The 16,606-nt window shown below is 41.2% G+C and overlaps 1 protein-coding gene across 1 annotated transcript; it reads left to right on the top strand.

Moving 5' to 3' along the window:
• The first annotated feature begins 2,879 nt into the window (after positions 1-2,879).
• On the top strand, positions 2,880-11,174 carry pcif1 (phosphorylated CTD interacting factor 1). The gene is made up of 16 exons (XM_030777438.1): positions 2,880-2,936; positions 4,195-4,349; positions 4,707-4,831; positions 5,006-5,143; positions 6,057-6,220; positions 6,726-6,880; positions 7,565-7,712; positions 7,964-8,047; positions 8,213-8,312; positions 8,429-8,591; positions 8,751-8,926; positions 9,196-9,282; positions 9,534-9,718; positions 10,061-10,154; positions 10,435-10,610; positions 10,724-11,174. Exons 2-16 carry the CDS (start codon positions 4,226-4,228, stop codon positions 11,010-11,012), a joined length of 2,208 nt encoding a protein of 735 aa, XP_030633298.1. The 5' UTR covers positions 2,880-2,936; positions 4,195-4,225; the 3' UTR covers positions 11,013-11,174.
• Positions 11,175-16,606: the final 5,432 nt, after the last annotated feature.

Genomic DNA, 16,606 nt, shown 5'->3' with positions numbered 1-16,606 from the left:
GAATTTCAACCACCACTAAGCACATTTAGACTGAAACTGAAATCTGTCCAGTTCATGCTAAAATCTTGCCAACAGCCAGGCTGTGTCTGTGTTTCTCTCTTAACTTCTTGGTTCTAGAAGGTTCATTAGCCACATCTGTCAAACCTGATTTCCAAGTTACACATGGCAAAGCATTGGTTGGTATAAACATCTGACCACATGTAAACCACCCAAAACTATATTCAGCTTAAATATCTCAAGCAAAGCGGCTCCCAAACTATATTATAGGGTCTTTCCTTTCCATTGCCACGCTACAGATTTGCCAAGCATATCTAATATTAATATTCAATATCCTTTGACAGTCATGCCAACTCACCTCCATTTTTGCCATTAAAAAGCAACACATGCTTGCTTTTGTCCTGCTTAGCACCATCAAGCACCTCCATTAACTTTATTCAGAATTCACCCCACATTTTCTCCTCTCAGACATTTCTCAATAGGCTTACACAACAAACTGAAATACTTACAGAAATGTGGAAATGCTAGATATATCTGGGCTGCAGTTGACAGGGCTTCAGGGGTTTAGAAAGATCCTTTTGTTCTCTTAATCATCAGTGGTAACTAGGGATGAAATGATGGTTTGTTTTACCTCTAGAGTCACTCTCTCCTTCTCTCTCTCTCTCTCAGCTTGTCTTCCTCTCCTTCTCTTTCATGTCTCTGAAGATTTATATGGGCAGGTTTGGGGGGAGAAAGGGGGTGTAACCCTAAAGTCTGATGTCTTATGACTCTGTGGTCATCATAATGACAAGTCATTTTCTTCATGATCTCAGTTATAGGCTGTTAGTCAATAGCTGTTCAGTGTTTTCCAAGAAAAAGTCAGAGAGAAGAGGAGAAAAAAACCCGCATTTTCCATCTTTTTTTTCTACATGACCATCAGTTCAGGAAAGATTCCAAAGGCAGGGTAAACCATGTTTCGTAACTTATTCTGTGTATGAAATATTATACATTACTTCTTCAAAAGTTGGCCATTATTTTAAATGTATTAGATTACCATCTGAAATTCCTTGGTCTATGCGAGAAACTCAAATAATCTCAAATCTGCTTCACTGACTGACATTAATTAATTTTAATTGGTTTAAACTGTTTTGCAAAATAACACAAAAAAAAACCCCAAACAGAAGCATGTTTTTGTTTTAGCTTTGATTTCATTGTGTTTCAAACAGCTACAGTGTCATTAATGACCAAATAACAAGTATCAGACCTGGTCAAAACTCAGGGGCACAATCAACATACATTATGTTGAAATACTGATTATACCTATGATGTCTGGTTTAAAAATTACTCTGACTATAGAAATCTATGACTATAGAAATCTACTGTATCGTCTTGTATATTCCCCCAGTCCCCACTCCTTCAATACATATTTAAGCAACAACAATACTCAATAAAGAATATTCTACAAAAATAAAAAAAAAACATGACTTTATGGGGTGACTTCCATTTAGTAGTGTTTCAGTGCTGTTACCTACAGTAACCCTGATTCAGTCTGGGTAGAAAAAGACAGGAGTTGTAACACAGTTCCCTCTAATTTGATCATGACTACTCACAGGGTGCTCTTTACTCAGTCTCCCATATGCCGCAAGATTCACAATTACATGACTGAACTTGAAAAAAATCAAACCCTCAGAAGTTTAAGGTGGAGTGCTAAAGCTCTTAGATGGTTTACTCACAAGGTTAGCAACAGCTCGGTAAAAGTGGCACACTTCCAGTAGTGACTTTTTGCCCAAAAGATAGTTACTAATAATAAATGTATGAAGGTTTTTGGTTTTTTGAGTCAACAAACCTGGGGCCATGTAAGGAAAGGGATGAAGTACACACTTTAGTTTTTTTTATATATGAATCACATGTTTTCTGTGCCAGGGACACACTGGTGTGCAATCTGGCAAATCATAAGCCACATGGCTGGTTCCTAATGCTAAGATGGAGCGTTTCAAGTTCTCTTCCCACCACTAAACAGGCCTGGTTCCCACAAGAACCTGGATGCCAAGGTGATGCTTCAGACCACCATCTCTCATTAATACTCCTTTGATGTTTGAGGAGGCACTTTAACTCTTGGCTTTTTAAAGGACATGGATCAGACAAAGGATGGTTTGAGAGGAGGGAGTTACAAGGTCAAATCCAGCCTTCTAAGCAGTTCACTTGCAACACTACGAAACTTACTATTCAGATATTGTATAACTTTGTATAACTCAAAAATAAAGACATTTCATAGTACTTTTCAAGCAGTTTATTATTCATTTATTTTTACAAATTATAACAATACATTTATATAAACTGATTTCACAAAAACACAAAACACTCAGTATTTCATATTAAAATGTTCACAGAAAATTCAGTAAACACAGAAATTAAGACAAAACTGAGAAAAAGAAAGATAAAGACAAAAGCAAATAACTACAGGAAAGGCTCATTCACTGATAGCGTTGAATTAAAAAAAAAGACTATAAATTAACCAGCGTCCACAGTTGTTCTGTATGCATGAGTCTCGGTGAACACACAAGTTAGACTTATAGACGTCTAGATATAGACATATTTCTTTCCTTCTCGTTCGTGCTGGCTGTGGCGACACTTGGCCAAAAGCAAACCTGCTTGCTGGTAGGCTAAAACTAATATACCGAGAAGGCTACACTGAAGCACTGGCTTTGTATGTTTCAATAATCTCGATACTCGATGCGATTTGACTACAGTACGCCAAGGACACCACACGTGCCCCTCCAAAAATGGCTACTTTTTGCCGACAAACACTTGACTAGAAGGCATCTAAACTGGCGCCTGCGCATTACCCAGGTCCGAGTCCCCGATACAAGATGGCGGAGTCGGTGGGGAGGGAGAGGCGGAGGCGGGTCCGGATTGAATAGAGCAAAGCCTATACAGGACTCCCAGAGAACCGCTCCAAGGTAAGGGAATTAGGCATATTAGGATGACACTTAAGGCATAGACATGTGACGGAATATACCGTGCACAATAATATCTGCTCGAATTTTGCATGTATGCGCAATGCACAAAATAAACAAACAAAATTGTGTGCAAGGAGCGCAGTAGCTTTGGCTGGATAGCGTGCGCCATCTTGTCCAATGTTTCCCTCAACCAAAGTGCGCGCCTAAAATTCTGCGTGTTTGTAATGGAGGAGGGTCGACTTCTTGTGTGATTTTCCCCCGTTTTGATCATACTTGCTGTTGCCCACATGTATTCTCGTCATTTCGGTGTCTTATTTATCCAGAACTGACCAATATCCCTTCGTATTTTACCTGTTTTTCCACGTATCCCCTGTCCGGTTTCGGTGATACTGCTACCGCCTTTGTTGTGTAGCGCAGCTACCCGACGTTTTTCCCCTCCTCCTCCGTGTTTGTTTTCGGGCGGCTCGATCTGGGGTGGGCGGTATAGCTGGCGCATGCGTGCCCTTCTTTCGCTCATTTGAGTTCTAACGTCGACAAAGACAGTAAACAAATTCTTGAACGATCTGTCTAAGTTTACGTATATTATGCTGTCCCCGTCGGAACAGTCCATCCTGCAAATTCCATGTCAATGTAATCCCGATAATGCATTGGTTTCCAAGATCGCCCCTAAATTGTCTTTGGTTAGCTTGGGAGCTATCCTGCTAATCCCAGACAAATTTCGCTGATTCCCGAACAAGAAGTACATTCAGATAGTCAGTTTCTTGGATTAGACAAAAATATTTTCCGTTGATCGTGTCAGAGCCCCACTATGACGCATTTGTTAATAAATGTTTCAGTGTTAGTACTGACACACTCTAGCTGGCTCATAATTTGAAACTTGTGTACAGTAAATCGAAATGTAGCTAGCTGTTTATGTTTTGGTCAAGCTAGCTGCTGACGGGCCACGGGTTTCCTGAATGGTGTTTTGGCGCCTCTCTATAATAATGTAGTTTCATCAATGAGAGAGTGATATAACATCCACGAAAGCAGTGGATGGTCCCGAGAGAAACAGTTGCCAGAACGATCATGAATTTTAGATTAATCTAAAATAATTGATTTTTCAACGCAAATGTATGGTGCGCTCAAACTAGCAAAATCAATATTCTCACACTGTTTACAGAATTTTAGTGTTACTATCGGCCCAGTGAACAACCAGTCTGTGTACACTTCTTAAGTTTCTCCCAATTAATTTTTTTCTGCAAATATACTCGATCCCCAGTGTTTGTGCGACACAGGACAAATGAAGAGCTATGACCAGTGAAAACCACGGAACAGTCAAGGGAGAGTCGCCAGTGGTCATGCCACCCACGGGGTCGTCGTCACAGGGGTCTCCTCTTACACCCTCTACCAGCAAACCCATCCAAGAGCTGCCAGGTGTGTCCATGCATGTGTGTGTGTGCGTGCGCGTACATCTGTTTTTAATAGGGTGTAATATGTTAATAAGTGATTATTCAATTATTATTGATCTATAGTCTTTTCATTTGCAATGTGCAGGTAGTAGCATTTAGTTACACTTTCTCAGCTGAAGCTGCTTCAAGCAGTTAGCATAGGGTGTTAGTTAATCTCTTGGTGGTTGTGAGTAAGCACAGTGAAATAAAAGAGGTTATAATTGTTTGGTGTCTTGGAAGTGTGAAAACTGAGCTTGTTTAAATTGCAGACTCACATTCATAAAAAGATTGTTCAGTTCATTCTGTAGAGTGAAGAATGTCATACTTATGGTTGCTTTTACAGATGAGCTGATACAGGCTGGATGGTCCAAATGTTGGAGTAAGAGGGAGAATCGGCCATACTATTTCAACCGCTTCACCAACCAGTCGCTCTGGGAGATGCCAGTCTTTGGACAGCATGATGTCATTGTAAGAATAGACAGGAACCAGTCCACATCCTGTGTAGGATAACTGATGTTCCTCCCACCTAATATCCAAATATCTCATCTTTTTTCTTTCTTTTTTTTTTAATGTAGAGGTTCTAGACACCTTCTGTATTATTGCTTGAGCACTGTTTTACACTGTCTATTCCTGTTTTCGTAGTCTGATCCTCTGGGTTTGAACGCTGCCCCAGCCTCAGGCGAAGGCCCGGGGGACGCAGGAGTGGGAAACGGGCAACACAAGAGACGACCGTCAGAGGAGGCCTCACAGGGGGGGCCAAACAGCTTCAAGAGGCCAAAGGTGACATGTTTCCATGGTTTCCAATGAAATTAATGTGAGACCAGAATGTACGCGCCAGGGCTCCACACTCAGATGAGTTTTCCGTTGGATCACCAGTGATACCAGGGTCCTAATCCTGGGCAGGACCAGAGTCATGAGTGCTTTGGTGTGGCATCATAGATATTTCGGGAGTGTGATTTTAACAGTATAATTATGAAAATGGCAGTGTATGGGTGGTTTGCAGTGTTGGTGTAGACAATGAGATCCCCAATCAGTGATGACTTCCACTGTCAGTACTTTGCCGAAACATCCATACATGGAGGCACATACTTTTCTGGTTTTCCCTTTGTTGGAGTTCCATTGTGCTAAACTTCAGTGAACCGATAAGACAGACTAATCACGGAGAGAATTAACTTATGCTTGCAAGGTGTATTCATACATTCTTGGAGCAATATTTAGAGGGATTCAGAAAGCTTTTAGCTTAAAATTCAACCAGTAACATTATGAAGAAATTGTGTGGTGCTCAAACCAAACTTTCTGGTTTGCCCAGGAGCTCTGAAAACGCAAGACGATAGCAGCACTCCTTACTGTAGGCCGCATGTTTCCTGGCCTTCCTGGATTTACTGTGAAAATCTTAGCACACAGTGTTAGCATCTGTTCTGTAATCAGTTTACACCCACTGGACTTTCATCGTGTCAGCGTTGTTAAGGGTTTAATTTTCTATGTTTGTCCTGTTTCACTGCAAGTAAAATGCGCTTCCAGACCGATCTCAAATATCAGATTAAATATCAGAGCCGATTCTGTGTAGTATTTCATGTAATCCTTTAAATATTAATTTTTCAGAAGTAACATAGTGAGAGATGTGTAGCATGGTAATACTCTGGTGTGGTTATAGCCAGTGAGTGTATTGTAATAACTGTATTTTTATTTATAGGTTGAGATTCCTGTAACACCAACTACACCTACAGTTCCCATTTCTCCCAGCACACCAGGAGTGAGACCCTGGAACTCCACGACTGAGGATAAGCAGGCCCAGCCCAGTACCCCTGCCCCCGCCCCTGCCCCCGCCCCCACCCCCGCCCCCTACCGTCCCTCTGTGTAAGTGTTTTACTGCTTACTTCTCCAAACACAGCTTTTGTAGCCCTCCTTTTAACTGTGGGAGGAAACTGCTGCTCAGACCTGACGTGTGTGAGTTTCTCTTCCCCAATCCTAAAATAAGCCGTCAAATGAAACTGCTCCAGACACATTTAAGCTCAGTCTGCTTCTCAAATGGAAAACAGGGTTAAGCAAATAATAATAATAATCTGCTGATTGGGACAAAATGAAACACAATAAAACTTCTGACTCAAGAAAGTGATTTTGGGAAAAAAAAGGACTTTTCAGCAGGAAAGAAAAATGAGCACGCTGTCTCTAGGGGGAGAAAAAAAATTGGAAGACACACTCTGTAGATTAATTAAGTATTATCTTCACAGCCTCAGTCTCTGGAGAACGCATCAAAATCACACAACACCATGACATAGATAGCAGAGGCTAAATGGGCACAAAAGGGCCATGTAATTGCTGATATGAGTGTCTCTGACTGTGCTGTGTGGCTGCATTGCAGAGTCTACTGGGACTTGGACATCCAAACCAACGCCGTGATTAGAGAGCGCGCTCCAGCCGACTACCTCCCCCCTCATCCTGAGATAGAGCTCCAACGAGCCCAGCTCACCACCAAACTACGACAGCACTACCATGAGCTCTGCTCCCAACGAGAGGGTACGCACACACACACGAACGCATGCACCAACACACACACACACACACATGCATACAGACACATAAACACACGCGCACACACACACACACACACACACACACACACACACTTTAACTGATGTCAGTTTGGCCATAAGGAATTTTGTAGGTTGAACTGATTCAACTTATTGTCTTGAACCTAGAGTTTAGTTCTGATGTAGTTGGTTGTTAAGTCATTAATTTGATAATGCTTAGCCTAGAGTGAACTTCTGTTATAGTGTGCTGACTTGATTGCCCAGTTTTTCTGTAGAAGCTGAATGAGATATAAAAGTAGCAGTGAGAAAGCCAGTGGCCAGTGAATGTTGTTACCAAGTTTTTAACACAATATTAATGTGCTGGAGGAGGGGGAGGGGTTATCAGTGTGAAGTGAGTTCACTTGCTTGTTAATTTACAGTCACACTTCAGCTCAGAGAGTCACACCCCACACCATAGCTGTCAGTCATGACCCCCTTAACCAATTACCTCACCTCGGTCATAAGGGGGGAATGTCACCGTAAATCAGCCTCCAGGTGTATGAATGCAGATCCCTGGAAAAGGCCTGTTATCGGCATGTGTTCTGTCATATGTCGCCCGTTGGGATGGGTTAATTTGAGACATCCCAGCTGTTTTGGCATGTGCTCTATTTTTGCCTCTCTCTGGTTTCAGGCATCGAGCCACCGCGCGAGTCCTTTAACCGCTGGCTGCTGGAGAGGAAGGTGGGGGATAAAGGGGTGGACCCTCTGCTCCCCAGCGAGTGTGAACCCGTCATCTCCCCGTCTATGTTTCGCGAAATCATGAATGATATCCCAATCAGGTCAGTGAGTCACACCCACAGTAATGTAAGAGCTGACAACTGATCTCCGACTGATCCTCATGAATAATTACATATGATTATTTGAATAATTAGAATATAACTTTGCATGCTAATAACGCCATCAAGTATTTTGTGGATTTATGTGTTTAATCTGTTAAATGACATTTCTTCTATGTATATTTTACATAAATTTCATTATCTATTTCAGCTAGAACACAACACATATGAATGATTCTTTTTTTCTATTTAAGGTTATCTCGCATTAAATACAAGGAAGAGGCCAGAAAGCTTTTATTCAAATATGCAGAGGCAGCCAAGAAAATGATCGATTCCAGGTAAGCTATCCTAACTAATGACAAGTTATTGCTCAGTTTGGTAGCTGATGTTCAGATTCATGTAGAGAGTAATCTGGAAGTTTCTCCGACAAATGGTAAAGCACAAGACCCTACCCCCTGGTATTATTTGGCCCTGGACTAACCAGTGCATGTGTTTGTCTTCAGGAACGCCACCCCAGACAGCAGGAAGGTAGTGAAGTGGAACGTGGAAGACACCATGAACTGGCTCAGACGAGACCACTCGGCCAGTAAAGAGGACTACATGGTAGCATTACCACCTTTTCAACATTACATCCGATTTGACAGCGCACTAAAGGAACAGTGCGTTGCATTTCAGTCTTTGTCCTCACTCTTCCTCCGTTCTGTTCTGTCGTCCCTCAGGATCGGCTTGAGCATTTACGAAAGCAGTGCGGTCCACACGTCACGGCGGTGGCCAAAGACTCGGTGGAGGGAATCTGTACGAAGATCTACCACATCTCGGCCGAGTACGTGCGACGCATCCGCCAGGCCCATCTCACTCTGCTCAAAGAGTGCAACATTAACGGTGAGACTTGAGGCCGACTGTCCGCCGCGCTCCTTCAACAAAACCATTCAAGCTCGATAAGTTGGTTCAACTTTTTTTGATTTACCTCGTATCCAAGTCATTGAAATATGCTTTGTTTCTGTTTTTTTTCGTGTTGTTGTTGTTGTTGTCGTGCTGCAGTGGATGGCGCGGAGGCAGCAGAGGTTCAGGACCGATTGGTGTACTGTTACCCGCTCCGATTGGCCATCCCATCCCCCCCGCAGCCTCGCGTGGAGCTGCACTTTGAGAACGACATCGCCTGCCTGCGATACAAGGGCGAGATGGTCAAAGTCAATCGAGGTCACTTCAGCAAACTGGTGAGTCGATGGACTGAGATCAGCAGAAATCCTGACAACTGCCAGTGCATGACCACTGATTTACAAACAACTTAATAAGTTTGTGAAAGATTTGCTTGTATACGTTTTTTGAAGCCACTGATGAGAAATGCCCTTAAATGTAAATCTAAGCTTTTCATACTACCCCCTTTTCTTTTTTTTTTTTTTTTTAAACTTCTTGCCACAAGGTGTTGTATTTTCACTGTTAGTTGAGTAATAGCCTGTTTTTCCCTGTCTATCTAAATCAACAGGAACTGCTTTACCGGTATAGCTGTATTGATGACCCCAGGTTTGAGAAGTTCCTTTCACGTGTTTGGTGCCTTATCAAGAGATACCAGGTACATTATGGTGGCTCTGCACACACACACACACCCACGCGCGTGCACACACACGCTTTTGTCAAGCTTTGTCCCTACTTATAAAAAATCTCCAAATTTCATTGTTGTTTGTCATGTTTGTACATTAGTCTTCTAAGTCTTCTTAGACCAGCTTTATATCTTGTCTCCTCACTTCACTGAGCCTGTATTTGTGTGTGTATGTGTGTGCGTGTGTGTATTTGTGCGTGCGTGTGTGTGTGTGTTCATTCCAGGTGATGTTTGGCTCTGGTGTGAATGAGGGCTCTGGCCTGCAGGGGGCGCTTCCTGTTCCAGTGTTTGAGGCCCTTCATAAACAGTTTGGGGTCACTTTTGAGTGTTTTGCTTCACCGCTCAACTGCTACTTCAAACAGTTTTGTTCAGCCTTTCCCGACATAGACGGCTTCTTCGGATCTCGGGGGTGGGTAAACACTGAAATGTTTGCCCTTTAAAAAAAACCCTTCTGTCATATGCATGTTGTGTTAAGTCAGCTAGCATAAAGAATCTTCAGAATCACTCATATAAAATGATCAGACAATTTTATCATACAATAATAATCAGAAGCACATAATAATCATTTTTATTTACTAATTAGTACATTTTTTACTGAATTTGATATTGGACTCTGCACTTTTCTGTGTCATTAAAAAATTGGTCTTCTACAGTGTGTGTGTATGTAGAAATACATGGTGTGTGTAGGCATACATACATGATTGTTTGAATTCTGTTCATCCTAATGACGTTAGTGTATCTCCATTCTCAGGCCTTTTCTAAGCTTCTCCCCAGCCAGTGGCTCATTTGAGGCGAACCCTCCGTTCTGTGAGGAGCTCATGGATGCCATGGTAACACACTTTGAGGTCAGTGAACTCTCTAATCTTCATGTGACATTTCATATCATCTGCCATTTTCCTTAGCATTGTCACAAACCTAGGATTACTTTTCCAGTGGATTATATGATGAATCGACCAAAAAACACAAACCACTGTGACGAAACATGGTGATCAAGATACATATAACTGTGTCCCCTTCTCCCAGGACAGTTTTTTTCCTTTTTTTGCCTTTACTCAACAGCCACGAGTGTGTAAATAAAGCATGAAGGTGAACTCTCGTTGTCTCTGTCTCTCTCTGCTCATCCAGGAGCTTCTGGAACGTTCCAGCGAGCCTCTGTCTTTCATCATTTTCGTCCCGGAGTGGCGTGACCCACCGACTCCTGCTCTTACGCGTATGGAGTCGAGCCGTTTCCGCCGACATCAGATGACCGTACCGGCGTTCGAACACGAGTACCGCAGCGGCTCCCAACACATCTGCAAGAGGTCAGTGTCCGTCCGTCCGTCCACCCCCAACGCCCCCACCCCCCCGCAAATGTTGTCAGGGTATCATGTGTAAGGCATCGGGTCACTCGTATTTCTTGTTCTCTTTGTGTCAGAGAGGAGATGTATTACAAAGCCATTCACGGCACAGCCGTCATCTTCCTGCAAAACGAGGCCGGATTCGCCAAATGGGAGCCCACTGCTGAGAGGATCCAGGAGCTGCTGGCTGCCTATAAGGTCTCCGGTCGCTCGCTGTCCTCCCCGGGACCTTCCTCCTACAGCACAGGGTCCGGAGAAAAGGACTCCAGACCAGCTCCAGAGCGCACGTCTAGCCTGGACGCGCCTTTAAGCCAGGACAACAGCAGTCCGGTCCACAAGACCGCGCCGGACATGGCAAATACTTAAACACATAGCCACCACCTTTGTGTGTGCATGTGTGTGTGAAACAGAGAACTTGTGTGTGTACGTGTGTGTACGTGTGTGTGTGTGTGTGTGTGTGTGTTTCAGAGTAACAGAGAGGGACAGGGGCTGAAACATTCGTGGTGGGATTTGGTTGGGATCAACTCGTCTGACGTCAGGATGGTGGAAATAGTAGAACTCTTCATGAACCTCTTTACTGTTCTCTGCCTCGACTATTTAATATGAATTATTCTGAGTTTTTCTTTATATTACTGATGTTGTTGTTTTAATGTTATAGTTTGTTTTTTTTTAATCAACCTAGTGATGGTGTGATCACTATAATTATTTGGTGTTGTTGTTGTTCGAGGAATTGGGTTGTCTGATTATTGTTTTTTGGCCTTTTTTTTTTGACTTGGCGGATTTCCTGTTTGTAATGTGCTACAGTCAGAATGAAAAATTAATGTGTGAGAAGGGGATGACTCTGTAAGTTTTACTCCTTTGTTTGTTTCTTTCTTTTTTTAATAGTTTCAGTCTCTTCTCTATGTTAAAAGAAGAAAGGTGATTTGATTGGTGACTTGGCAGCTATATGTATAACTCCTTAAAAAGAAAAGAAAAAAACCTGGCTAATGAAATGGTGTCAGGCCTTGTACATAGTCATCCCTTGTAGTTGGTAATATAGCGATACAGTCAGATCAAAGCTAGTGTATGCTCTGGAAACTGTCTGTCTGATGCTAGTTGACCATTTGTAGCCTCATATTCAGAAACAAAAAGATGAAGAACTGGACTTGCTTACCCTTTGGGGTTACATTTTGTCTCTGCCGTCTTTTCCTGGACTGTCGGACCATCAGGTCCGATTCGTGTCCAACTGAAAATGTGACCACCTCCTTGTTGGGTATCGCGTTCGGTTTTAAAAGCTTGGAAAAAGATGGCAGCAAGGCTGAGTGAGGTTGTTTGCCCGTTGTCCGTCTCTAGACTGTACATGCATGTGCAAGAGTTACTGTGTCTTACTGAGACAATGTGGATTAAACTATAGCCGAATGTAAACGCACAGCTCCCTCTGGTCCAGTGCGTGAAAATGGCGAATAGTTGAAAGGGTTTAAACCTTAGCAGTTTTTCCCTCTCTCCTTCTCTCCCTTCTGTAATACTTCTGACAAATTATCCCAGAAACTGAAATACATTCAATCCTGTTGTCTTCTTTTTTTTTTTCCTTCCCCTTTTCAACTCAGTCTACCTCACATTGGCAAAAATCTATATAGCTTAATCTGGAATAAGGAAACGTAGGTAGTCTAAAATGTTCCTGAATTATTCCCTTTTAATACCTTAACAAAATTTGAATTGCGTTGTAATCCAGCATGTTAGTGGTAAGAATTAATATAAATATAGAATTAGGCTTAGCTGCTTTGATCTCACGTGTCTTTGTGCACCACAGCATGACAATTCTGAAAGGATCAATGCTTTCCTCCCTTGGTTTTCTTAAGAAATTTCTATACATATAAATATATAGATATAGATATATTTTTAAATTATGTTTACACCAGAATGAGATTAAAATGGATCACTGGGCAGCGTAATGAATGTAAATTTTAAAAACAGAAACAGAAGAGAAAGAGAAGGTGAAGGACTCTACTTTTTGGGGGTTTTTTTGTTTTGTTTTTTTCCAGACGCCCTTGTTGCATTGCATTGTGAGACTTTGTCATTAGAATTGGCTTTGATCATTATATTCAATGACACACTACAAAGATTGAGTTTCATGGTATCTTTTAAATGCTTATATGATAATCTTAGATCTGTAATATCTCGTTGGATGATACAGTCACTTCACTCTGTATATAGTTTGTAGAGCTTTGTGGTTATGAAATTACATGGACCCCAGGCCAAAGGCTTGAGGAAAAAGGCTTCAGTGCTTGTGCTCTTCTTCAACTCTCTACTATAATGGTCATCTGATACTATAACTTAACGTTGTCATTAAACCTCCTTTTACTGAAGGCAAACTCTTGTCCTTCAGGATTCCTCATTAGAGCGTAAGCGCGTGACGGATGATGATACAGTCCTAGCGTGTTTTTGTCACCAGCAAAAAGAAAAGAAAAGAAAAAACTGTAGATATTGTACAGACATTGGTTTTGAGGTATGTGTGGTTTTTTTTCCCCTCTCTGCTATACTGTCAGCTCTTTAAAAAAAAAAAAAAATTAATTGTATGTTGTCTGTTTTTCTTCATGCTTCTTTTTTTATTTCTTTTAATTTAACATTTTTAAAGAAATCTGTTTATGAAATATACGGTTTGTGATATATAGAAGTTGTTTTAAACTAAAACCAAAGTGTTATTAAAAGAAAATGAAATTTATCTTGTATGTAAAAGTAGAATTGTGTATGATCTCGTTAGTAACACAGGGGGTGTAACCAGCAAAATTTACTCTGAGTTTATTTTTATAATTCTCCTTTTTTGTGTGTGTGTGTGTGCGTGTGCGTGTGCGTGTGCGTGTCTTATTGTTTTGTTTTGAACAACACAAGTTACGTTCTGATCTTTTGTTCTGCATGATCAGATATTTTTCACACAGGAAAAAAAAAAAACATGTAAAAACATTTATTGTTGAACTAGCTCATAGACCTAATGTTCATAGTCTTTCTACCAGTGATTTTTGCATAATTGTTTTTGGGAAATGCCAGTTCTTTTTTTTTGTTTTGTTTTGTTTTTTTACCACCCCACATCTTTTGACCTTCTGTGGTCATTTTCCCTCTAAGTCATCTGCAATGCCATAACTTTTTTATATGTATTGGGTTTTTTTTTCCACCTAATTTGAGTATACAGTGAATGTAAATACTGTTTTGTTTCGTTTTCTCTCTTTCTCTTTTTCATGTAGATGATCAGTGTTGTGGCATTCTCTCCATTGGAATCAATATAAAGATGCTTCTCTGAGTCAAAAACCGCTCTCAGCGTGTTAGAACCATGTAACCTTCTTGGAATTTCTAAATAAAGTACCTTACAGTACAGCCCTCTTAAACACCTCCCCTGGCCTGTTTTTTACACAACTCGCACTAACTGATTCCGTTTGATTATGACAGCGTGGGTGCGGCAGCTCCCTCAAGGAGGGTCATTTTAGTTAGTTGTCTTTTGAGAAACGGAGATCCTGTTTCTCTGATGTATGAATTGAAACTCTTTCTGTACCTTTTGTACTGTCATTTTGGAGTAAAGCAGTAAAGGTGCATCAGTATAGAGCCCTTAATGCTCTTCAGTGTGTACCCTCAGACTTCCGTTATGTCTGCCGCCTTTGGTCTGTATCCCAGTCAGGATATGCTCAGTCAGCACAAACATACTCAGAAATGTGAGGGGATGTGATGTCCTGGACCCGGTTTAGTTGATCTTTAGTTAGTCTGTTGTATTTCTGTGCAGTGGTGGGCTATGCCTCTCTTCCCCCATCCTGCAAAGAGACTCAGCCAACATCGTGTGAGAACATTTTTTCTGCTGCCACCAGAGGCCACCAAACCTACTGAAACTGCTCTCTGAGGAAAATAGGAGCTTATTAATTAAAGTTCAAATTACGTTCAGGTTTTAGAAAGGCCTTAACTGCAATAAGAGAGCAGAGCTTGCTCTTATCACTTGGACTTAGTGAATGCAAGCTGGTTTAATGTTTCATTTGCAGCCAAGCTGAGGACCAGCAAATGTCTCCAGCTCCAAACCAATGCCATGTACAATTATACAATAAATACAATTCTATGTCACTTAACAATGTAAATTACATTTACAGTTCAAAATTTTACGTTAAATGTAACCATAGTAAAACACTTCTCAGTGCAGTAAGACAGAAAAATACTTCTCTCCCTTTTCATCTCTCGCTTTCTCTTCAGACTGTGCCTGGACTGCCTCCCTGTTCCTTTTTTGCAGAGAAATGCATAAACTCAAATCAATTTATGATGGATTGCATCACATTCATATGATTACAACAATACTATCAGTATCTACAGAGAGGAGGGGGGGAGAGAGACTGATGTAAAGGAAAATTATTACCTTTGGATGAAGCACCAGTGGAACATAAATTCTAGGAATGGAATCATATTCATCTATTTGCCTCTCCAATCATTCATCACAGGCTTCCTCTGTTAGGAGAGAACAAACACATCAGATAGCAACATAAGCAGACACACTTGGAATGTGAGAACACTGAATGAATTTCCTTTTAATGAACACATTAAAAGGAAATCTGTGTTACAAGAAGACTGGATCTACAAGAGCCCAGGAATGGTCAGCACTCCATCTCGTACCCTTCAGTTCTCTGTCCTCACTCAGATCCGTCATGGACTTGGTCATGTTGTCCCTGAATAAGATAAAGAACAAGCAGAAACATGGAAGCACAGAGACTCAGTAAGCAGTGGAGGCATTGTTCACTCTGCCAGTGAGGAGGTCCAGTAGCTATCTTAGTTTATTCACAGTGAGAGGCAATTTCTGCCAGGTGAACACAAGGGGACTCCTGTCAGTGCTCTTAGAAAGCCTCATGTTTAGCAGGGTGAAGCTAACCAGGAGAAAAAGCTGCAGAATGAGATGAGCAATGATTAAGGGTGATACTATGAGGAGGAAATAAAAGGAGAGATGGTTCAGAATGTGTGTATATCAGTGTATCTTGGAAGGAAATCTTGTACATTACCCACCTTTCAGTCTTTGCAGGCTAACATCAAGTATGATAGAAAAATCATTTTATTTCGTGTGATTCCAGATACCAGGTCTTGTTGAGGTCTGGTTTAATCTCTAACATAAGGAAAATGTTCCAACAGATTTGAAGGACAATATGTCTCCAACCTCTACAAAACTAGACACCTGTATGATCCCAAGCGTTGCTCTAATTTTACACTTAATAAACTTCAACCTCGAGCTCACAGGCCTGTTTCAGTTTATTTTCAAATCTGAACCTGTGAAAGAGAAAAACGAACCCTTCATAAATAACACAAATATTTCAAATGTATTAAATGGCTTACAACTGATCTTTTGATATTTTACGAGAGAATGTATTTGTTACTATATACTGTTATCCATTGTATTGCCAAATATTCTCATCAGTCACATTAATCATGTTTGTTGTGATTAACCGTACAAAAGATTCTTTGTTTCCCCTGGAGTTCTAGAGCTCAGCAATTGTTTATGAATATTGTTCAAGTGAACTACTTTATGGATTAAGCTCTTGAGTATTTCAGTTCTTTAAAGGACAGATGCTGTAACTGTTTTTGTTGCACCCAAATACAAATAGGGCCTTATGACAAAGCCATTTCCCATTGTTTGTATTTATCAGCCATTTTATTTTTTGTATTTCTTGTTTGTGCACACTCAGTCCCGTATAGTGGGTGTGTCTCTCCTGTGGGTCAAAGCCCCATGGAAGAGTGGCTTACTAAGGGTACAAAGTTTTTATTACAAGACGAATATTTTGTTATTGAACTATGTATTTTGAATTCTCATCAAGGCATTCTGTTTTTTTGGTCAACCAACAAGCCTATGAAATTTCCCAGATAGCTGTAACTACCTGGATAAATGGACTGGCCATATTTGCAGAAGTCTCGTGCTCTCTGTAAGGTGAGCTGTTTCCCTGTCTTTCTTACAGGGACTGAGAACAGAATGT

This window comes from Chanos chanos, chromosome 6, assembly GCF_902362185.1.
Source record: "Chanos chanos chromosome 6, fChaCha1.1, whole genome shotgun sequence".
Classification (NCBI taxonomy): domain Eukaryota; kingdom Metazoa; phylum Chordata; class Actinopteri; order Gonorynchiformes; family Chanidae; genus Chanos; species Chanos chanos.
This window is presented reverse-complemented; position numbering and strand designations above follow the sequence as displayed.

Coding starts and splice junctions, on each gene's coding strand:
- pcif1 (XM_030777438.1), top strand. CDS start 4,226: ATGACCAGTGAAAACCACGGAACAGTCAAGGGAGAGTCGCCAGTGGTC. Junction 6,881..7,564: donor GCTCTGCTCCCAACGAGAGG/GTACGCACACAC, acceptor CTCTGGTTTCAG/GCATCGAGCCACCGCGCGAG. Junction 7,713..7,963: donor ATGAATGATATCCCAATCAG/GTCAGTGAGTCA, acceptor TTTCTATTTAAG/GTTATCTCGCATTAAATACA.